At 38.1% G+C, this 25,131-nt stretch overlaps 1 protein-coding gene across 1 annotated transcript in view; it reads right to left on the bottom strand.

Moving 5' to 3' along the window:
* OIT3 (oncoprotein induced transcript 3) overlaps positions 1–24,534 on the bottom strand; it is a 34,566-nt gene extending 10,032 nt beyond the window's left edge. The window contains exons 1-5 of the mRNA XM_054572624.1: positions 24,332–24,534; positions 20,156–20,530; positions 18,612–18,719; positions 8,152–8,274; positions 4,690–4,812 (exon numbers count right to left, since the gene is read on the bottom strand). Coding sequence (XP_054428599.1) covers positions 4,690–4,812; positions 8,152–8,274; positions 18,612–18,719; positions 20,156–20,530; positions 24,332–24,392 — 790 coding nt within the window. The 5' untranslated portion in view covers positions 24,393–24,534. The remainder of the gene's footprint in view (positions 1–4,689; positions 4,813–8,151; positions 8,275–18,611; positions 18,720–20,155; positions 20,531–24,331) is intronic.
* Between the last annotated feature and the right edge of the window lie 597 nt (positions 24,535–25,131).

The following is a 25,131-nucleotide window of genomic DNA, read 5'->3' on the forward strand; positions in this document are numbered from 1 at the left end:
GAAGAAATAATTTCATCATCATGTAACAAGCTTTTTGTTCTAGCCCCCAGGAAATCTATGAGGTTCAAAACAAGCTGGTGAATAAAACCAGGACTCCTAAGTCCCAAGGTTGTGGTCAAATAATGCTCTTGAAATATGTCATTCCAGAATGGGAAATATTGCGTTCAAGTTTCAATTCAAGAGACATTTATTTTTTTAAAGTGTGGCTAGCATAACTCCATGAAATGAAACACCCAAAGGATTAACTTTTAGTGCAAACACAATTTATTGGCAACACAGAAAAACTACTGCTTTGATAAAGCCTTAAATTATATAATGGCCCTGCTTTGACTTCACTGTTAATTACTGCTCCATAAAACAGGTAATAAAAGCAGTGTCAGCACGCTTGGGGAAGAGTTCCAAATTGTCTTTTCATTGTTCACTACCATAAACCCTGACTATAAATTCTACTTTAACTTAATATAAAAAGATTGCTTTTCCTCAGTGTTCCCTTGTTCTCTTCTTTAGACACTAAAATACCCTGAAAGGAATACTTATAGGTACTACCAGAAAATATGTGAGAATATCAATATTTGAGGCTATATCATAAAAATTATACAGTAAAAATAAATCAGGGATAATTGCTTATTAAATATTTACTAGATGAATGAATTAATGAATTAACATAAACAACTATATTTCCAGAAAATAGTTTTTGGAGGATTGTTGATGCTAGTATTGTAAGTGTAGAGAGAAGAATCAGTTCTCTAGGGCTTTGAATTTGGTTTTATGACCCAATAATCTGTTAGAAGACAGAAGAACTGCATTCAATGTCTTACACTTCTAAATTGAGTATTAGTTATACAATTAGTAAAATAAATTAGAGAAAAAACTCAAAGGTAAAAAAGCAAGGAAACCAAATGATTCAGCAATCCCATTTTTGGATGTTTATCCAACAGAATTAAAAGAAGAATCTCAAAAAGATATTTGCATACCCATGTTCATAGCAGCACTGTTCACAATTGTCAAGTGGTAGAAGCAACCCAAATATCCATCAACAAATGACTGAATAGGAGAACCAAGATGGCAGAGGAGTGAGTGGAAATCACACTGACCTCCTCCCAGGACCAACCTGGAATTACAACTAAATTGTGGAGAAATCACCTGGAACAAACAACTGAACAACAGCAAAAGAGGAGCCTTTTAACCTCAGACAGACAGAAGAATCAGTTTTAGCACAACCTAACTAGTGAGGAGTGTGGTAGAGACTGCAGAAGGTGGGTGGGGTGCCCACAGGAGGCAGCACCAAAAGGATATTGAATCAGCCAGTTGGATCCGCCTGAGAAGAGCAGGGTCTAAACCATAAGCAGGAATCTCCAGCCTACAGCACCAGAACCCAAAAAGTACAAAGATAACAGCTGAGCTGTGAAAAGCAGCAGGGTTGCCCTCTGGAGAGAGAGGCAGCTGGAGATGCAAATAACCATTTAAAGGGCCAACACATAAATTTTTATTTGCAGCCACTTACTCTGGGCTCCAGCAAAGACAGGGACAGAGTGGGTTGGAGATGCTGAGGAGACACTGGGGAGGGAGGCTTTAGGGAGAGAACTGAGAGAGTAGCCGGGGGGAACCCAGTGCTGACTCATCACCCATATGGCAGTAGCCATCTGGCTCAGGGAGACCACTCCCCTGAGCAGCAGCAGCGTCAGAGGACCCAATAACCCCACCCCCAGGAAGGACTCTGAGTGCAGCAGGCCTAGGTTAATAGCTGAAGGAGAGAGCCACAGACAGTAGGTCCCTGGAAGTGTGGAACAGACTGCCTAAGGTCAGACAGGGTCAACATCTGACATCATCAGAGGCAGATCCAGAGAGGGAAAAAAAAAAAAAAAATGGTGGTCTCCCGCCATAGAAGTTCACACCACAAAGTTAGGAAATCAGGACAGATCAATTTAAGAGGCAGAAGCAAAAGAGAAGAGCCCCACAAATAATGGGAAGACAAAGAAATATGCCCCACTTGAAGGGAAAGGAGGAATTCCCACAAAGAAAACTAAATGAAATAGAGGCAAGTAAACTATCAGATACTGAGTTCCAAACAACAGTTCTAAGGAAGCTCAATGAGTTCAGTGAGCTCAGAGAGAATTACAAAAAACTACAGGGAAACTATGAGGCACTTACTGCAAACTATATCAGCATGAAAAAGGACATAGAAACTATCAATAAGAGACAAAAGGAAATGAAGAATACAATTTCTGAATTGAAGAACACAGTAGAAGGAATCAAAAGCAGGCTAGAAGAAGCAGAGGATCAAATCAATGAGCTGGAGGACAAGGTAGAAAAAAGCTCCCAGAAAGAGCAAGAAAATGGAAAAAGACTCAAAAAGAATGAAGAGGCATTGTGGGAAATGCAAGACAACCTGAAATGTGATAATATCCATATAATAGGAATACCAGAAGGAGAAGAAGAGGAGCAAGGAATAGAAAACCTGTTTGAAAAAGTAATGATGGAAAACGTCCCTAGTTGGAGGAGAGAAAAAGTCACACAAGTCCAGGGAGCTCAGAGGGTCTCATTCAAGAGGAACCCAATGAGGCCCATTCCAAGACACATCATCATTAAAATGGCAAATATCAAAGGCAAACAGAGAATCCTAAAGGAAGCAAGGGAGAAAGAGGTAGTAACTTATAAGGGAGTTCTGATACAGTTAGCAGTTGACTTCTCAACAGAAACACTGCAAGCCAGAAAGGAATGGCAAGAAACATTCCAAGTCATGAAAATATTCCAGGGCCTGCAACAAAGACTGCTCTACACAACAAAGCTCTCAATTAAAAGAGAAGGCAAAATAAGGAGGTTCTCCAACAAAAGAAGGTTAAAAGAATACATCTCCACCAAATCAGCATTGTAAAATATGCTAAAGGGACTGCTTTAAAAAGATGAAAAAAAGCGTCTATGAATACCCAGTTCCTTTCACAGTCACCAGTACTTGATATTACCAATATTTTTAATACTTAGTAATCTGATTGTGACAATGATGTGTTATTTTAATTGATACTTTATTATTGGTTAAAACTAAACCTGTTTTTGTATATTTCTTGCCAATTCCTATTATTTTTAAAAAGCTTTAAATGACTTTTTGGTATTTTTTATCCATTTTTTGGTTAAAGATTTGTAGAATTTTTGCCCTAAAAAAACAAATGAAAAAAAAACCCCTATTAACCCTTTTTTAGATATGTTGTTGATAATTTCCTATTCTATTACTTGTCCTTTAACTTTTTTTATAGGTATATTACCATAAAGCCTTAAATGTTTAATGTAGTCATATTGTCAATATTTTACTTTATAGCTTCTGGGTTTGAATATGTTACTTCAGGGTAAGAAAAATATTATTTTTAATTTTCTCCTAAAACTCCTTAGATTTTACATATTGATTTTTAACTCACCTGAATATTTCTTGTATAATGTGTAAAATAGGGCTCTATATTTGTTTTATTACCAGTAATAGTGGTCCATGCACCTTATTGGTTGAATAAGCCTTATTTTCTCCATTGATTTGAAATATAAATTTAATCATATATTTCATTGTTAGACAGATATATTTACATTTGTTTCTAGAATGCTCATTTTATTTCATTGATCTACTTGATTTTTTCTGTATTGGTGTCATATTGTTTTAATTGCTGAGACTTTATAATGGATTTAAATTTTTTAATATTTTATAATGAATCTTGACATTTAAAAAGTAAATAAATAGAATCAATCTGCATTTTAAAAAAAGAAAGAAAGAAGGATCTCCTACCTTTTGCAACATCATGGATGGAACTGGAGAATATTATGCTAAGTGAAACAAGCCAGTCGGTGAAAGACAAATACCATATGATCTCACCTATAAGTGGAATCTAGTCAACAAAATAAACTAATGAACAAAAGAAACCACAGACATGTAAACATAGAGTGGACTGAAAGTGACCAGAGGGCATGGGGAAGGAGGACAATGGTGGAAAGAAGGAGAAGGGACTAAACAAATAACATGTATGAAGGATCCATGGATACGGACAACAGAGTAGGAAATGACTGTGGGTGAGGGGGGCAGGGTGGGATGGGTGAAAGAGGGCAAAGGGGGAAAAACAGACAACTATAACAGAATAAACATGATTTAAAAATAAAACAAAAACAAAATGACTGAATAAACAAAATGTGATATATCCATACAATGGAATATTATTCAATCTTATAAAGGAAGGAAATCCTACCATATGCTACAACATGGGTGACTCTTATGGCCATATGCTAAGTGAAATAAGTCAATCACAAAAAGACAAATACTGTAGGTTGAGGGGGAAGGGAACAGGAAGTTGTTTAATGGGTACAGAGTTTCAGTTTTGCACAGTGAAAAAGTTCTGGAGATCTGTTACACAACAGTATAAATATATTCAACACTACTGAACTATAAACTTAAAATTGGTTTAGATGGTAAATTTTATGTTATATATTTTTTACCACAATTTTTAAAACAGCAAAGTGAAATCAGTTTTATGGTAATCTTTTCTCATGAATCTTCTCCTTTGAATGATTCCAAAATGAAGAGGCAGGGATGCATACTACTGAAAGAGCTGGCGTTCTAAAAGATCTGGACACACCTGAATGAGAAAGGTAGGGAGACTCGGGGTGGTGGGGGAGAAGTATGACTCAGACCAGAAGTCCAGCCCATGTATGCACTACCTTGGCAAGTGTGATTATCCTCAGATAGCACCAAGCCCCGGGGACATTCACACTGATAGCCCCGTTCAGACACCAGGCAAGAATGACTGCAGCCACCGTTGTTATTGTGGCATCCTTCAATGTCTGTAATAGAAACAAAAAGAAAAGGGAATGATTTTGGAGCCCTCTTCCCCCAAAATTCTGGTTTTTGAGATGGCACTTTGCATCCAGGCTTATACTTAACATATCACAGTATCTCTGGGCTTAACAGTCACTGAGATATATAGGAAAGCCCACAAAATATATTTAATGTTATATGTTATATATTATAATGTTAAATGTTATAGCTACAGAAATCAATCTTACAATATTCACAGCGCTACCCACTTAAGCTGGTCATTTTGTAAAACGCCCTTGAATCTGGATTTGTCTGTTTTTCTCTGTGTAGTGGGGAAAGAAGGCCCAAAAGTCATTTCTTAATTGCTGTAATACTTAATTTATCCAATTCAAAATTTTATAGAGTATTACTGATGCAAAAGGGACAGAATACAAATTCAACTGGACCAGCTTCAGGGGTGTCCAACTTTTTTGGCGTCTCTGGGCCGCACTGGAAGAAGAGTAGTCTTGGGTCACACATTAAATACACAAACACTAACAAAAACAAAAACAAAAATCTCATAATGTTTTAAGTAAATTTACGATTTTGTGTTGGGTAGCATTCATAGCCATCCTGGACCACATGCAGCCGCAGGCTGCGGGTTGGACACCCCTGAATGGATCAGCTAGTTGCCAGTTGGTTGGATCACCAGGCCTTCTCCTCAAATAGGTAGATGGGGTATGAGTCTTGGACTGATGGCACTCTATAAAAATGAGGCCTGGACAACACACTAAGAGAGTGTACTCACTCAAGATCTTTGTGATATTTCTCTTATGAAGTAGGATTTTAAAGTTTCCTTTTTAAAAGTTTTGCATTTTCAAAAAGCATAATCAAATGAACACGAAGGAAAGATATTCAATTGAAAACTGAAGAAACTACCACATGATTTCATAGTAAAGAAAAATGACCTTTGTGGGCTCTGGAGTTTATTTCTAGGTCAGGGATCATCCAACTCTGACCTGCTATATGTTGTTGTAAATAAAGTTTTATTATCACATAGCCATGCCTATTGATTTACATATTGTTTATGGATGCCTTCTCACTACACAGACAGAGCTGAATAGCTTCAACAGATGGTCCACAAAACCTAAAATTTACTATTTGGTCTATACATAAAAATTTTGCTGACTCCTGTGCTAAGAGTAAGATAATAAAAGGGAGTGTTTTCAAATCATCCAAGATGCTCAAGAAAAAATATAAACTGATTTCCAGTTATAACAATAACTCAGTTCAATAATAGTAAAATAATTGGTTCTTCAGAACATCAGTAAATTAACTTGGGATGAGTTAATTTTTGTGAAACATACAGAGAGAATAAATTTTCAATGAGTTAATATTTTTAAACTTGAGAGAAAATAAGCTATCACCTGTTTATAAATCTGTGTAATTAAATATGATAAAAGTATCCCCATGGGTTTTTGAAATAGCTAAAATAATATATAACAATGTAGAAGAAAGCACAAAAATATGCTGTAAGATGTTAAAATCAACAGTAATAGGAATTTTTTTTCTTAAAAATGATCTTCCTTAAGTCATTTAATTTCTCTGATGTTAGTTTCAGTATTTATAAAATGAAGGATTGGGCATGTTCATTCAGGTCTAAAACTGGAAAGAACAAAATAAATTGAAATTCTAAGTTGTCTTAAAGGATTTAAATAAGAAGATGCACCAAAATATTTAGAACGAATATATCTGGCAGGTGTGATTGAGGGTCATTTTAGTTATGTCTTTTATTCCTCTGAGGGTCATTTTAGTTATGTCTTTTATTCCTCTGTGTTTTCTTCTATCAACTTTCAAAACAAAACAATAGATATTACTTAAAAATTAAAAAGTTTTTTATTTTTAAAAAGATGCAATTATCCAACAGACTAGCTAACGAAACAAATGTGGATTACCAATAAAACTTAAGGATTACAAATATGAATCTTATTCATAAAGTGGAATTCATATATAAATTTTATCTTCTGCTAAAATATTTTTCAGTTCTTCGGCTTGAAAATTTAATGAGCATTAATTGTAATATTTCCAATAAAATTCTCATGAACATTTACCAAAGTTCCTCATGCAGCATTTCATTAATATTCAAATATGCAAAGATTATTGCATAAAATAATTAAGATTTAAGGAGAATTCAGGACATTACTATTATCCAATAAAATTTAAAGTAGTTTAATATTCTGGTTAATGGTCTCAGGTAATAATGCAAACTTTGTTCCATAAAATAAATTGTGGGTACCAGTAATAATGTTTCCTTTTGGGGTAGTATCTTATTATTTTGAGCATAACTAGAATAAAGTAAACTCTTGTAAGCAGTATTACAACTCTATTATGCCACCTATTCAATTATCCATGGGGAAATCACATGTCCTTTATTATAATAATAATAATAATAATAATAAATCTGTTTATATCTTTGTATAATCTGCCAACAATTGGGTTTTTATCCCCTCACTTCCAAATGTCATGAGATTCAGACGAAAGTAGAAGTGTTCAAATTATAGTTGTGATTATTTGCAAGGGCAAAATGTGCCTTAGAGAAGGGACGTCATCTAAGTTTCATGTATAATAGTAAACAATTTCCATTTCAATTATTTACCATACATTACAAATTCTTTTTATTATTTAATCATATAAAATGTATAAAGCAGTTTTACTATTAGAAATAGATAGTTTTACTCATCTCCAAACAATGTGTTAATCTTCAATAAATGAGGGGTAAAATAGCTTCATGTAAATCAGTTCCCCAAAACAGGTAAAAATGCAAACTCTTAAAGGCGCATCCTGCTCCAGCGAACCAGGGTCTCTGGGAGTGAGACCCAGAAGGGCCAGGTTTAAAAACACCCAGGTGATGCTCCTCAGCAGGAGAGTCTGAGAAAAATTGCTGTAAACCATTTGTTATGTTAGCTCCAGGTGTGCTCCTCGGAGTCAAAGCATAGGTGTCACCTTGAAGTTAGTTATTTAGAATTGCAGTATCTTAGCCTGACCCCAGACCTACCAAATCAGAATCTGCATTCTAACAAGATCCTCGGTGACTCATGAGCACATTAAACTTTGAGAAACACAGAACACCTATTTTAATTTTCCAAGTTAAAAGGTGGCTCTTTACCTCTTACCAAGTGCAACTCCCTCCTGTGAAATCTTGGAGACAAAATTAACAGTGAATTCTATCTGCAAGGGTCCTCAATGATAATGAACCCCTTCTGTCATTTCCTTACATAGTCAAACTGTTACTCTCATCTAACATTGGGCCGTTTCATGAACATCAAAGAATAAGCTAATGGCTTGGTCTGGGCTCTTGATTTGAAACCCTTCTTACGCATTCTTACCTTCACAAGTCCTGCCATCACTTCTTAGCACACGGCCAACCCCACACTCACAGCGAAATGAATTTTTGAGGTTTACACAGATCTCACTACAGCCGCCATTGTTTTGTTCACATTCATTTACATCTGTAGAAAAGAAGCCACACCATTTACGTTCTGCTGAGCAACTCGATCTTTTTAACCCACTTAGCAGAATCTCCCTGTCTTTCCAGATCACACTTTCTACAGCTCAACTCCTTCTTTGAGATCCAGTATAATCACTTCTATCAACCTGAGCGCCTCAACCAAGTTATTTTCTATCTGCCTTCCGCTGGAGTGGAAGGCACCTGCTTGCTTACCAATTCCCTCCTAAGGGCAAAAATGTGAGGAAATAAAGTCCCCCCCCCCCCCCCGCTTTTTTTTTTAACCTGGGTTCACCTATTTATTTGCATTGGTGAATCTCACTTTCTCGATGAGTTCCTGAAGATTTTCTAAATAAATACAGACTTATTAACCAAACTGCATTTTAAATGCATTAAATGAACTTACATTGTAGAAGAAACCATCTGACTAAATTTTTGAGGCAGTCTTCTGCCATACATGAACAACTGTCCTCAAAATCTCTTTTAAATATTGGAATATTCTCAGATTGTACTTAAACAATAATTGTTAAGTCATTTTAACAAGCTGATGAAAGATAGGGACCCTTGCTGTAAAAACAAAACAAAAGCACAATTGGCAACTAATGTCGATCACCTTCCTTCTATAAACAAAGGAAAGGAAGCTTGAGAGCTAGATTTGTCATGGTGTGGACATAAGACCTAAGTCAGGGACTGGGGTTTAAACACCATGAGGTGACAGGAAACATGGTCTTGGGTCCAGGAGAGGAGATGAGCTGGAACTAAAACCATGTTCAGGACCCTGGCAAAGGTATCCCCAAAATGAAATGGAGCAGAAGATCTTTGCTCTGAGGCTCAGGGGAGCAGTAAGGAAGCTCTCTGCCTGAGGTTCTAGAAGAGAAAAAGCCAGCCCTGTCATGGTTGAAGTATTAATTTACACTTCACACATCGTGTGGGGATTAGAAGCTGAGAAATTGATGTAAAATTTGGCCTGAACTGGTGAAACTTCTGTGATGCCTGACAGAAGCATCTGAAGTTCATTGTAAAACTTCCACAAATCGGGTAATAAGATTAGAGGACCCCACCCCAATAAAATGATTACATCAGAAGATGGTTCATTGTAAGACATTAAAAATGAGGAAATGATCCAATATAAGAGGGAGTTGACAAGATAACAAACAGGAGGCTTTGAACTGGACATAAACATAATAATCTAGAAAAATCCATACACAAGCCTTTTAAAAAATCACCATAAAGATTAAAAAAAGGGTAGGAAACAAAATAAAGGTGTAAAAGGACAAAATAGAACTGAGAACAAACATGTAGAACTTAAAATATATAGTCATATAGTCAACAAGATTAGAATCTTCAGTGAGTGGGAAGCGGGGCTGGCAGCCCCCGCCCCCTCCCCGGGTGTGGCCGCGCCAGTGCTTGGGGCCAGGCCTCTGTGTTAAGCCTGGATTGCTGACCTTGAGACTGATTTTTTTATGTGAAGGAGAAATAAGCTTCTTCTTATTTAAGCCATTGTTATTTGGGATCTATTGCTTTTTTACAGCCTGACTTAGATACTATACCCCAGCAATTTCACTTTTGTGGGTATGTTCTATAGAAAATCTCACACATGGGGTAAGGTGTAATTTTTATGTGAGTCATAAGAACACACAAAACAATGGTATATATTGTTATGGGTACGTACATAAGTAATAAAAGCATAAAAACAGGAACCAGAAGAAAAAGTACTAACTTTGAAACAGTGATTCCCCCTGGAGGTTAAGAGAGGAAAAGGAGATGGAGTGAGATGACTTTGCTGGTATTTGTAAAAGTTTATTTTCAAAAAGAAAGAAAAACTTAACTATAGTCAAATCTGTATATATGAGTGTCTGTTATATTTTCCTGTACTCTTCTTTCTGCCTGAAAAAAAAATACATAATTTAAAATAAGTAACTAAAATTACATTACATTTTTTTAAAAAAAACTAGGGAAATATTGACACATGCACATAAACATAAAGCTTGCCTCTAATTTTAGAGAATTCATGATCTCCCTGAAACAGATAGACAGACTGCAGGTAGGAACTGGGGACTTCTCCCTATGTACTGATAGGCAAAGATGTCCAAGATAAATTGTTAAGCAGAGACATGGATGGTATGTATGATATTCAATGTTTGGTGTAAAAAAGGGAGTCAATAAATAAATGTATATTTGGATTTTTATATCTGCCTGAAGAATGCATAAGAAAATAACACAAGAGACTTCTGGTCAAAATGGAGGCGCAGATAAACACGCCTTGCCTCCATGCCCAATAATAGCAAAAAATACAGCTACACTACAAAACAAATATTACCCAGAATTATGAAAAAATCAGGCATGTGGAAGTCTGACAACCATGGATTTAAAGAAGCCACATTCATCCAGACGGGTAGGAGGGACCAAGACACGGAGAGGCGTGGAGGTGGGAATGGGCAGTCCTACATCCGCATGTGGTGGATTCAAAATGGGAGGGACACCTTGGGAGTGAAGGATCCCAGCCCCAGTCCAGACCATCCAGCCCAGGGTCTCAGCACCAGGAAGATAAGCCTCCATACTTCTGGCTGTAAAATCCAGTGAGAGTGCGGCAGCAGAAGAAACCATGTCCTCTTAAAGGGCCTGCAATGGACTTAGGACTCATATAGACCCACCCCCTCTGGGATTCAGCACCAGGGTAACAGCTGGAAGGGCACCAGTGGCAGGTGGGGGAAAAGAGAAGTGCAAGTGCTCAGAGATCACTTCCCCTGAGGAAAACTCCAGAGGCCAGGCAGTGGCACTGTCCCCTCTATGAGCCCACCCCTACACAGAGCAACAGAGCAGTGACACAGGTTGCACCGCCCTGGCAATTACCTAAGTCTCTGCCCCATACATTTTAACAGGTGTGCTAAGGCAGGGAGTCAAAGCAGCTCTATCTAATACACAGAAACACAGAGAGGCTCCCAAAATGAGGAGACAAAGAAATATGGCCCAAATGAAAGAACAGAACAAAACTCCAGAAAAAGAACTAAGCAAAATGTAGATAAGCAACCTATCAGATGCACAATTCACCAGTTAACAGGATGCTCCAGGAACTCATTGGGTACTTCAATGCTATAAAAAAAGACCCAGGTGAAAATGAAGGTTTCATGAAGTGAAATAAAGAAAAAACTACAGGGAACCAACAATAGAGAGGCTGAAGTTGAGAATCAAATTAACAACTTGGAACAGAGGAAGGAAAAATCATTCAATCAGAACAGTGGGAAGAAAAAATAATTCAAAAATATTAGGAGAGGCTTAGAGACCTCTGTTCCAAAGTTTAGGATATCTTTAAACTTACCAAAATCTGAATCACAGGAGCACCAGAAGAAGAGGAAGAGCAAAAAATTGAAAACTTATTTGAAAAAATAATGAAAGAAAACTTCCCTAATTTGGCAAAGAAAATTGATATACAAGTCCAGGAAGCACAGAGAGTTCCAAACAAGACGGACACAAAGAAGAGCACACCAAGACACATCATAACTAAAATGCCACAGGTTAAAGATAAAGAGAGACTCTTAAAAACAGCAAGTGAAAAGCAAACAATTACCTACAGAAGAGTTCCCATAAGACTGTCAGCTGATTTCTCAAAAGAAATTTTGCAGGCTGAAAAGGACTGGCAAGAAATATTAAAAGTGATGAAAAGCAAGGACCTACAACCTAGGTTACTTTATCCACCAAAGCTATTGTTTAGAATTGAAGGGCAGATAAAGTGCTTCCCAGACACGGTAAAACTACCAAGTCATTATTACAAAAGGGAACTACATAATAAAAAGAAAAGATCAAAATGATGAGCATTAAAATGGCAATAAATTCACAACTATCAATAACTGAACCCAAATAACAAACTAAGCAAACAAGCAGAACAGGAACAGAATTATAGATATGGAAACCATTTGGAGAGTTATCAGTTGGGAGGAGGAAAGAGGAAAATCGGGAGAAAGGTACAGGGATTAGGAAGCACAAATTGGTAGGTACAAAGTAGATAAGAACAGTATAGGTAATGGAGTAGCCAAAGAACTTATATGCATGAGCCATGGACATAATTAAGGAGGGAATTGCTGGAGAGAATGGAGGTACCGGGTCAAAGGGGGCAAAGGGGAAAAATTGGGACAACTGTAATAGCATAATCAATAAAATATATTTAAAAAAAGAAAATAATACAAGAGTTTACTTTGAATAAGGTGGGTAGGAAATGGAACAAATGGAGAGATAAATATTTCATTGTATACCTTTCATGCTGTTTAATTTAGGTACTATTTAAATATATTTTTTATTCAAAGTTATGTTAAAATAAAGATGAGGAAATGAATGAATTAGGTTTATTGTGGTGATCACATCATAAGGTATATAAGTGTTGAATCACTATGTTGTACATGTGAAACTGATATAATATTGTATGTCAATTTTACTTAAAAAACATAAATAAGAGAAATAAATGAACAAGTCCTGCCTTAAAATAAAGCCAAGCCTTGGCCAGTGTGGCTCAGTTGGTTGGAACATAGTCCTGTAATTGAAAGGTTGCAGGTTCAATTCTCTGTCAGGACACACACCTAGACTACAGGGCTTAGTCCCCTGCCTGGGTGCGTGAGATTCCCTGGTCTCGGTGCGTACATCCCTGGTCTGCATGTAAGATCACCAGTCCTCCCATGTAGGGGAGGCAAACAATTGATGCTTCTCTCTAATATCGATGTTTCTCACTCTCCCTTCCGCTCTCTCTAAAAACAGCAATGAAAAAATGCCCCTGTGTGAGGATTTTTTTAAAAATTAAAGAAAAAATAAAGCCAAATATTTTCCAACAGATGTGTGTCTAAGTACAAGTTGTGACAGGGGTGAGAAGAAACTACAGGAACCATTGTCTCCTACATCCCAAACTTTGTTAGCATGAAATCACATAGTCAAAATAGACTTTGCATAGAGCCCTAACGACTGTTATGGGGGTCCTAAACATGGTCCATAAGATGGTCAGTGGGGTTCATTTAGGGGACTGAAGAACAAAAGCTTTTCTAAATTAAGAAGCTATTTATAGGAGGACGACAAGGTGGTGGAGGAGTGAATGGAAGTTACACTGACCTCCTCCCAGGACCAATCTGGAATTACAACTAAATTGTGAAGAAATCACCCAGAGCAAACAACTGAACAATAGGGAGAGAGGAGCCTTGTAACCTTGGACAGACAGAAGAATCAGGTTTAGCACAACCTGACTGGTAAGGAGTGTGGTGGAGACTCGAGAAGGCTGGCTGGGTGCCCACGGGCAGCAGTGCCAGAGGGATATTTAAACAGCGAGTTGGATCCCCCTGAGAAGAGTAGGGTCTAAATCACAAGTGCGGATCCCCAGCCTACAGCACCAAAGTGCAAAATGTACACAGATAACAGCTAGCTGCAAAAATCGGCAAGGTTGCTCTCTGCCAGAGATGGGTGGCTGGAGACCCAAAGAGCCATTTAAAGGGCCAATGCATACATTTGTATTTGCAGCTACTTACCCTGGTCTCTGGCAAAGGCGGGGGCAGCATGGGCTAGAGACTCCTGAGGAGAGACTGGGGAGGAGGCTTTGGGGAGAGAACTGAGGGCATAGCCAGAGGGATCCTGGTGCTGACTCATCCCCCATATGGCAGCAGCCATCTGGCTCAGGCAGACCACTCCCCTGAGCAGCAGCAGTGTGAGAGGAAACAACAGTCCCATCCCCAAGAGGGACTCTGCTCTTCCCTGTGGTGTCTAAGTCTGACTGCTGAGTGCAGAGTGACTAGATTAATACTGAATGAGACAGCCACAGACAGTAGATTCCTGGAATTCTCAAGCAGACTGCCTAAGGTCAGACATCTGACATCATCAGAGGCAGATCAGAAAGAAAAAACAGCGGTAAATCTTAGAGGCTACCAAGACAAACTCCACTGTGGCCTTCTCCATGATTTGTAATATTTTCTTTACTACACAGCTTTTTAATGTTCACTCTGGGTCCATAAAATTTGTGCATATTGTCATGAGATTTTATACTAATAGTTCATTTTTCTCCTTTCTTATAATAGTATTAATCTCTTTACAGTTTTATTAGTACTGGTTCATTTGTTGTTGATAGTGGGACTGCAGGGGAGAGTTATTTTTGCAGATGTGGGTTTGTTTCCTGGGCTTTGTGGTTTTGTCCTGGCAGCACCTGCACAAAAACACACAATATGTGGCGGGCAGAGTGACCCTCAGTCAATTAGCTGGAGGGTAGGACCCACCAAGGAACGACCAAACAACAATCAAAACCCAATTACTTCCAGAGAGCCAACATAAATGGCATAAAAGACATCCAAAGAGCATCAAGTTTAGATCAGGGAGACTGCACCACTGAATCTCACAGGTCTCCTACCATAAAAATTCATAACACAAAGTTGGGAAGTCAAGACAGATCAATTTAAGAAGCAAAAGCAAAACAAAACAAAAAAAGTCTCCCAAATAATGGGAAGACAAAGAAACAACCTCCAATGGAAGGGAAAGGAGGAATCCTCAGAAAGAGAACTAAATGAAGTAGAGGCAAGTAAACGATCAGATATTGAGTACAAAACAATGGTTCTAAGAGAGCTCAATGAGCTCGGTGAGTTCAGAGAGAATTACAAAAACTACAGGGAAACTATGAAGAACTTGCTGCAAACTATACCAGCATGAAAAAGGACATAGAAACAATCAAAATGAGCCAAGAGGAAATGAATACAATTTCTGAATTGAAGAACGTAGTAGAAGGAATCAACAGCAAGCTAGAAGTAGAGGATCAAATCAGTGAGCTAAAGGACAAGGTAGAAAAAAACTTGCAGAAAGAACAAGAACATGAAAAAAGATTAAAAAAGAATGAAGAGGAATTTAGGGAAATGCAGGACAACCTGAAACATAATAATATCCATAAAACTGGGATACCAGAAGGAGAAGAGGAGCAAGGGATAGAGAACCTGCTGAGAAAAGTAATGATGAAAAACTTCCCTAATTAGAGGAGAGAAAAGTCATACAAGTACCAGAAGCACAGAGGGCCCCATTCAAGATAAACCCAATGAGGCCCACTCCAAGACACATCATCATTAAAATGGCAAATATCAAAGACAAAGAATCCTCAAGGCAGCAAGGGCAAAATAGGTAGTAACATACAAGGGAGCCCCGATACAGCTAGCAGCTGACTTCTTAACAACAACACTACAAGCCAGAGGGAATGGCAAGAAACATTCCAAGTCATGAAAAGCAAAGGCCTGCAACCAAGACTGCTCTACCCAGCAAGGCTCTCAATTCAAATGGAAGCTGAAAAAAGAAGTTTCCCAGACAAAAGAAGGATAAAAGAATACACCTCCACTAAACCAGCATTACAAGATATGCTAAAGGGACTGCTTTAAGAACAAGAAGAAAAAGAGTGAAAAAGAGAGGGACAGAGGTACAAAGGGAAAAAATGAATAAATATCTATCGATAATAACTTTAAATGTAAATGGATTAAATGTTCCAATCAAAAGACATAGGGTAGCTGAGTGGATTAGAAAACATCACCCACACATATGCTGTGTACAAGAGATCCACCTCAGAAGAAAGGGCCTACACAGATTGAAAGTAAAGTGTTGGAAAAACATATTCCAAGCAAATGGACAGGAAAAAAAAAAAAGCCAGGGTAGCAATACTTATATGAGACAAAAATAGATTTTGGAAAACAGTTTGGAAGTTCCTCAAAAAGCTAAAAATGGAACTGCCTTTTGACTCAGCAATTCCACTGCTGGGATTATATCCTATGTATACCAAAACACCAATTCAAAAGAACCTATGTAATAAATTAAAATAAAATTAAAAACAAAAAAACCCCAAAAAACAAAAAATAATAAAAAATAAAAAAGGAAATAATTGAATTTCAATGCATTCTTTAGGATACAGCAATAATTAGTCTGTCAGTTTACTATAAAAAAGAACTGTTTATTTTTTGTTTCCTCATTCCTTTACTTGGTTAGTTTTTGTTTTGTTGAAGGAATTCTTCCTAAGATTTTATTGGGCCTCCCAAGTTATAGAATCAGGAGGCCTTGGAAAAATGATCTTGTTTTCTTGGAACCAAATATATATCTGGCTTTATATCTGGCTTTTTATGTAGAAATGACGTAAGAAGTGAACTTGTTCCAGTCTACCTTTACTGTACAATTCTCTGAGTAGGTCCCATCGACTATATAACATTGTTTAGAGCCCAATCCCCACAAAGATTTTTTCTCTATCACTTCTCAAACAATATCTATCTTGGGTAATGAAAAATGTTTCACAGAGGTACTCAGCAATACGTGAGCTAAAAGCCCCACAATAGTACGGGGTTTCTTAAGAGCTCTATTGAGGTATGGGAGAAAATGTGAATTCAACTTCTATGTTAGTCTCCTCATATGTAAATTGAAACAGTAATACTTATCTGTATCTCTTAAATGATGTAAAATTAATCAGAAAGTTATAATTTTTTGAGAATTGTGAATGAAATTTACAAGAATGAATTTTGATAGCCATACTTAATGCTAAAAATAAAAAACAACATTTCTGCAAAAAAAGAAAAAAAAAAGAACCTATGCACCCCAATGTTCATAGCAGCACAATTTACAATAGTCAAGTGCTGGAAGCAACCTAAATGCCCATCAATAAATGAGTGGATCAAAAAACTATGGTACATATACACAATGGAACACTATGCAGCAGAAAGAAAGAAAGAGCTACTACCCTTTGCAAAAGCATGGATGGAACTAGAGAGCATTATGCTAAGTGAAAGAAGCCAGGTAGTGAAAGACAAACACCATATGATCTCACCTATAAGTGGAACCTAATCAACAAAACAAATAAGCAAGAAAAATATAACCAGCAACATTGAAAGAAAAAACAAACCAATAGTAAGAAGAGGGAAGCAGGGAGGAGGGTAATGTGGAAAAGAAGGGGAAGGGTCAAGTCAGGGAACATGTATAAAGGACCCATTAACAAGGCCAAAGTGAGGAAAGATTGAGGGAGGGAGGTGGGGGTGGGTGGGACAAGGAAAGTGGTGGCAGGAAAATGGAGACCAATGTATCTGAACAATAAAAAAAAAAAATCTTCTAAATAACCACGTGAAGTAAGACCTATTTGTGTCTTAAATTTACATATTAAGAAAAGTTTCAAAAAGGTTGTGTAATTTGCTCAAGGTCACACAGTTTGTTATCAGAGCCAGAATTGCAGCTGGGGCCTATCTATAGCCCTATTATGATATATTGAAATAGAGGAGTCTTCAATCTCAAATCTGGTAGCTCTGGAGTATATCCTGACTTTATAATAAAACCTACCATTATTTAGCCAAAAAAAGAAGCCATTTATATCCCTTTCACTCTAATCCCCTATCCCATCTGACCTGCTACTCTTCTCCTTGAGAAGGTGTGGGGCAGGCTTCCCATTCTCACTAGGCTTGTTTTACATCTGTAAGATTTTGCATCTATTACATCCATCTGAATACAAAAAGATTCACAATATTAAAGGGAAAGAGATTGTCTTCAATCTTGGGTTTTTCAACTCTGTTTTCTTCCAGTTATAAACAACAGAACCAGAACATGTATACAATTAAACAACTCTGGATTTCCTGCAAGTAATCTAACTCCCCTTTCATGCTACTCGGAGAAACCAAAATTATATTCATGAAACTGTAGGAGTAGGTCCTTAGATAATTCTAGGCCCAAACTATCCAACAGAAATACAAAGAAAGCCACACAAATAATTTAAAATTTTTAGTAGTAATATTTAAAAATTTTTAAAAAGAAATTGATAAAATTAATTTTAATAACATATTTTAATCCAGTATGCCTATATTTCATTTCAATATGTAATCAATTTTAAAATTATTGAGATATTTTATTTTTTTAAACTAGTCTTTAAAATCCAGTGTGTATGTCATATTTATATAGCATGTCTCAATTTGGATGCTAAATTTTCATGAGAAATATTTTTTCTGTATGGGATCATAAAATTTACAGTTGGCTATTCAAGTTTTCCCAAACATTTTCAGTTTTCCAATTACTGAATCAAGCATCAGTTTTTAAATTAAAATTAAATAAAATTCAAATTCAAATTTTCAGTCACACTGGTTATATTTCCAGAGCTCCATAACCACACATAGCTAGGGACTCCTGCGTTGCACAGCACAATTCTAGACTATGCCTAAACATGATGTAAATTTGGCTTGAAGCTTTAGATAGGAACTAAAAAGACAAACACCATTCCAGGTGTTCAGAGACGCAAAGTGGAAAAACGATGGAGCTCTGAGTCAGGAAGCTTTTGATTTGTTCTTTTAATCTTAATAGCATGTTTCTACTTCTAGATTAGTTTCTTACCAAAGCAGGTCTGCCTGTCAGGGCCTAGCATGGTTCCTGGAGCACACGTGCACTCGCTGGCACCCAGGCAGCTGTCATGGCAGTCCTCATCGCAGATGTCATAAAAATCTGTGGAAGGGTAAAGATGATTTCTGTGAGGGGCTAGGACCAGAGACACTCTCATTTAGGAATTCAATCATGGGGTACTAGCTTCTAGCCAACATCAAGAGAAATCTTGCTACAGTGAAACACTACTCGACTGTGAAAAAGAAAATTTTACCCTTTGTGACAGCATGGAGGGACCTGGAGAACATTATGCTAAGTGAAGCAAGCCAGTCAGAGAAAGACAAATACCACATGATCTCATTCATATGTGGAATCTAAACTACAGTTAAAAAGAAAAAGAAATCACATTGTTCAGGGATTACATAGACCCAATGGAAAGAGATACAACCCAGGGATATATTTGTCATTTAGATTAATGATTCCCAACTTCAGATCCACAGGTCCTTGGTTGGCCATAGAGTTTCTGCAAGTCTAAAACCTCACCAAACATGAGCTATAGATTAAGTAAACATTATCTCCTACTTTCCTATGCACTCTATTGTTTAAATGTATATAGATTTTGAAGGGATTGATAACACAAAATTTTATTTAAAAGTATTATTAACCTAAAGAAGCTTTTCCCCATGTTTTTTAGAAAATCAATGGATACTAAGCACAATGCTATCACATGGATGTCTAATGTATATTTTAAAAAGGAGTCCTCCATACTCAAAATGGTTGGAAATGCACTACTTATGTAACCTAAATCAGCATTTCATTTTCTTTAAAAAAAACTTTTTTTGTATTTTTTCCCATTAGCATTTAGTCCCCTTACACCCCCATCCCCTGAATCACCAGGTTGTTGTCCACGTCCGTGAGTCCTTTTTCCCTTTTGCCCCATCCCTTCACCCCAACCTCCCCACCTACTGCCCCACTTAGCTGGCATCCTGCTCTCTGTGAGTCTATTTTACTTGTTAGTTCAGTTTGTTCATTAGATTCCACATACGAGTGAGATCATATGGTATTTGTCTTTCTCTGACTGGCTTATTTCACTTAGCATAATGTTCTCCAGCTCCATCCATACTGCCACAAAGGGTAAAACTTTTTTACAGATGAATAGTATTCCATTGTGTAAATGTCCCATAGTTGTTTTATCCACTCATCTACTGATGGGCACTTGCACTGCTTCCATATGTTGGTGATTGTAAATAATGCTGCAATGGACATACAGGTGCTTATGTTCTTCTGAATTAGTGTTTTGGGCTCATTTTCTAATGTTTTGTTTGAACGGAATGAAGACCAAACAGAAATGATAAAAGTCAAAGTTCCTTTCCCTTTCTATTCTCCAGGAATTTTTCACAAATTTAAGAAGAGATCTCAAAAATTACAACCTAGAGGTACATGTGGCTCTAAATCCATGTTATTCAGACTCTGGGATACTACCACAGCTGAATTTCATATGGCACCTTTTTCTTCGAGGCCTTGCGGGGTAGGATAAAGAGCACAGGGAAGATACTCACGACCACAGTAGACATGGAAGCAGACACTGGGCTTGGTCAGATGATACACATAGTAGCCTCCAGGGCAAGCCTTGACCTCCACGGTGGTGTTCCAGAGGCAGCAGTTCCCATTGAAGCTTGCACAGGCCTGGCGTTGCACAATGCCATCGTCTTCAAGTGGGTGGCTGCCATTGAGCCAGACAGGTGCATGGGTTCCACAGTGGTTTTCTGGTATACAAAAGGTGGGCATGGCATCTCCCGCCATGCTTGTGAAGCGGTACCACTCCCCATCCACATGGTTGTCACACAGAGGTGGGCCTTGAGACTCATCAAATTGGTGGTCGGTGTTCCTCCAGGGCTCATTCAGACTGATGTAAGCAGAACAAGGATCTAGGGCTAAAAATGAAAAGAGTACCTCACAGGCACCTTGTGATATTTCACATTACAGAGGCAACAGCCTGAGTCCATCTTCGTGGCCTTGCATTTTAGCTTTCTGGGGTTCAGAAAGAAATAATCTAAAGTTCCCCAAAGTAGCTGTTTAAGATTCCGCAAGTTGACTTAAACATGTTTCATAAATGCCTTCTACAAAATTATTTCAAATCTATCTAAGGTTTAGTGTTAGCTTTGGGCTAAATTTGTTATTCCTAGTAATCAATTGATGGAAGGATAGCTGTTCAGAAAAAGGGAGGTTAGGGTTTCAGTCTCATTGGACTCTGCTCTGGTCAGACAATATTTCAAATATTGTGTTCACACCTGGAGGCTATACTTTATGGAAGTAATGAATAAACTTGGAATTCAGAGGAAGGCAACTGGACATAGAAGGAAGCCTAATGTAATTTACTTGGGAAGAAGCTGAGAACTACATTTTAGAGTAAAGAAGACTGAAGAATATGCATATCACTTTTCAAACATCTGGACTGGGCTTGTGGAAGAGGAATCAGGTATTCAGTTACAGGAACAAGAACAAATTGTTATGGAGAAGCGTATTTTGTTCAGCTATCTAGTAACAGAGAGGTAACACTATGTGGTAAACTGCTCATCCTTGGAAATTTTCAAAAGGTAGTTGGATGGTCATTTGTAAGCAAAATTATAGATGGAATTTTCCACTAGTGGGAGTTTGGCTTGATAATGAATGTGTGAAACTCATTCCACTGAAAAGGAAGAGGCCTCTGGTACATGTCAGCTGTTGTGAAATATACACAATACTGTCAAGTGGCTACCAAAAAGTCTCAAAGTGAATATGTTCCATCAGCTTATTGAAAGTATGAACTTTGTATATTCACAATTAGCCAGGGCATCACTATATATAATAGGGCAGAATTTTTCAGGCATGCATTTTAATGTATACTCTGCATGGACAAATATCTCATCAAAAACATTTTAATGACTAAAGCATCAATATTCCCAATATTCTCACTGCTTCTCTCAATTTCAGGAAAACATTGAATTAATGTGGGCAAATTGTCTGTATGAAGAAGCTTTGAAACCAAGAAATTCTAGGAAGGAGCACTACTAGCCAGGGAGTACTACCATTCTTAACGCACGCCAAGCTGACCTAACTGACATTGTAGGCAGGGAATTCACATTAGGCTGACACATGTTGTGGGCAGGAATTTCAGTCTGAGCAAATAATGCACACTAAATAAATGTAAATGGGCCATGATCATAAAGTGTAAGTTGTCTAGAAAATATTTTGCATTTTTCCAATTTACACTTCAAATTCAAGTTTACTGTCTAAATTTCACCCTCATGTAGAGGAGGGTGTAGCCTCATGCTCATGGCCCCAGCAAGCATGTGACAGCTCAGGACAGGAAATAAGTAGGATGTGGCGCTTTCTGGAAATAACACACTTGCAGCGTTGCACTTGGCAGGAGCAGCCCTCTCCTTTAGAATGTCCCTAAGGTATCACAACCATGCCCTAGATCAAAGCTCAATGTCCCTTGAGGGGAAGAAATGTCCTCAGACAGACTCTCCTGTCAAAAGGGAAAACCCTCATCTGCTCTTCCAGCTGTGGGTTTCCAGGGCAATTTCACAGGTGATTATAAATTCATAGAAATATTTGTTTGGTTCTTTTCCTTGGCTCTAATTTTATAAGAAATGGTTAGGTACTCAACTTTTAATGGCTTTTACAGAAATTCCTAAATTTCCCTCAATAACTCTTTCAAGATTTATAACATTTTTCCTTAAATTTAACTGTCATTTCTTGTGTTGTTTGTTAAAAATTCACTTCCTCCTCTGCTGTAGGGGAGCTATGGCACAAATAGGAAAAATTTTTCTACTAATTCCTGTAAAATAAATAAAATAATATTTTTAAAAAGCTATTCACTCAATATTTCTAACATTAAATCTATCCATTCACCTCCACCCTCTTTTAAGGCAGTAATTCAACCCTTTAATAATCTGTTAATTGCTGTTTTCAGCCTCTCAGCATGGAGGCCGAAATTCAGTATTGTGCATACGGCATAATATACATCCTAAATTACTGATACATATATGCCTCAGATGGGAGAGCTTCAAAGAGGGCAGCCCTGTCGTTTCCTTTCAAAGGTAGGGTCAGGAGGGCATCCGCCTACCAGAAAACTCCTCGCCTTTGCTAGGACACCTGCCACCTGCTGTCCTGAGGGCCACCCCTCTAGGGTCCTCACACTGGGCCTCTGTGCACCCCAGGCTCAGCACCTCGTGGTGGCCAAGCGCGGTGGCCAAGGGTACGGTCAACACCCCTACACTTTTGTCTCAGGATTTAGAGCCAGAGTCCCCAACTCTCCCGAATCCTGCCCCGGATGCCGTCCTTCCCGTCAGGCTGAGCCCAGAGCCTCCCCTCCGTCCCTGTCTTCGCTACTCTCCCACTCAGCTGCCGGCTTCCACTCCTCTCCTCCTTCCCCTTCCCTACCTCCTGCCTTCCGCTCTTCTCTGGGCAAGCCTTCCCCTGTCCCTCACTACAGTGCCCGGAATTACCCTTTTATCTCTCTTCTGGCCCGGAGTCGCTCGTCCTAGAGCAGGAGCGGGAAGGAAACCTGGGGAGGGCGAAGGTGTGTGATTGGGAGGCACAGGAGGCGCTGCAGGGGGGGAAGAAAGGCGAGAAAACGGGGCAGGGAGCGGGGCTGAGGGGAGGATGGCTTTTCCTTAGCAGGCTCTTGGTTAGTTCTTGGCAGCAGGTACGGGGGTGATTAAACTTAGCTCAAGCTTATCTTTTTTAAGTAGACCATTAAAAACAGTTTTAGACTTAGAGAATAATGGAGAAGATAGTACAAAGAGTTCCCACATACCCCACACCTGGTTTTCCCTATTATGATACATCATATGTGGTACCTTTGCCACAATTAATGAACTAGTGTTGATACATTATTATTAACTCAAGTACATAGTTTATTTAGATTTTCTTCATTTTATCGTCACTGTCTTGCTCTGTTCCAGGAGTTCATCCAGCTTACCGCATTACATTTAGTTTTCATATCCTTAGGGTCTCAAGCCTATTTTTAGTGTGTATCCTTAACGGTGCTGGAGCAAGTCCTGACTCGGGGTCTGTGAAATGCTGAGCTACTCAAATGTGCCAAGAAGGAATGCTCTGTCTGTCTCAACCTCCTCCCATATTCCCTTCCTATTAGAACTTAAATTCTATTGGAAAAGGGAGAGAGACATTTGTTAGTAGCTGGAATTGAAATTTTACATTTTTGGTCAGTTTTGTGTCAAGCCTGAAGAGGGAGACAGTTTAAGATTCACTCAGTCTGTGCACAAAGTCATGTTTTCAGATGCCAAGACTAAGAAGTTTAATTTACCAGATCTGTGCCTTTCATGGAGCTATATCTTTCCATCAGTCTCTTGAAAGCATTAAAGAAAAAACTCTATTCTCAACTCTAAAAATCACCTCTTTTGCTCTTAAAGTTGTAACTATAAAAGTGCCTCCAACATAAAGAGATTAGACTTCCTTTTACATAAACTGTAAGCAACACTTAGCTAGTGGAAAGCCACTGGATATGGCTGATTCAAGGAAATTTTGGTTGCCCTAGCAGGAGGCTCAAAGGACGATGAAACAGAAATTCTCTGAAAATATATCTTCACATCTTATCAATGACTTTTCTTACGCTAGTCTAGACCCAGTATTTCAGATACTGGAACATAGCTCTTAATAATCTGTACATAACAGCAATTTCCTACAACAAAAAGTTCAGTATGCCACGTCCTTAACACTAGACTCACCCATTGGTGCCGCAGGTGTAATTGTGATGAAGAGGCAGGTGAGAAGCAGGAACTGAGGCATCCTTCTGGATCAGCCACCTGAAACAGACTGGAAAATTCTCTTAACTTCAGTTTTCCTTTTTCCCCTTCCTTTTCAGAGCACTTTTTAAAAAAGTCTTGAGGTCTTATGAAGAAAGGCTTCTCAGTACTGGTTGGGCTTTATCAGAGGAAAAGGATGAATAAGATAAGGTGTCCATTGCTCTGGCCTTGACCCCACATAGAAACATTGCTTTACACTGTCAACAGGGTTATTTTATTGATATTTTTCTTTAGGGAAAAAATACTCACAATCCCTCATCCTCCTATTGTTTTCACTCAAGAATTCCCTACAATGAGGGCTCTAGTATCTTATCCAGAAGGGAACTGTAAATGAGGGACATCCCCTCACGTCAAAATCTTATTTTGTGACCTCTAGGAATTGACTTCATGCTGCTGCAGCCATACCAGTGCATACTAAGTGAGGATGGGAGAAAGCCAAATTATTGGAACTGGTTATTAAGAAATAAATGTTTTGTTCAGATGGTCAAGGAGCTCATAAGAGCACACAAAAAGGTAGTAAGGACAGGTATGGACTGGGGATGATATTCTCTTGAAGCAAGCTCCTACATCTTTTATTATGGTCTTTGGTCTCAGAATTTCTTAGAGAAATGTTTAATTTATGTTTTTATCAATTTAAGAAACAATATATATCTTATGTTTCCATGGTGCCTCTCTTCCTCCAATTTAAAATAGTTTAGCATTATTTGTTTTACTGATTTTCA

This window comes from Pteronotus mesoamericanus, unplaced genomic scaffold (assembly GCF_021234165.1).
Source record: "Pteronotus mesoamericanus isolate MK-2021 breed Mesoamerican mustached bat unplaced genomic scaffold, CSHL_Meso_final contig_24, whole genome shotgun sequence".
NCBI classification, from domain to species: Eukaryota; Metazoa; Chordata; class Mammalia; order Chiroptera; family Mormoopidae; genus Pteronotus; species Pteronotus mesoamericanus.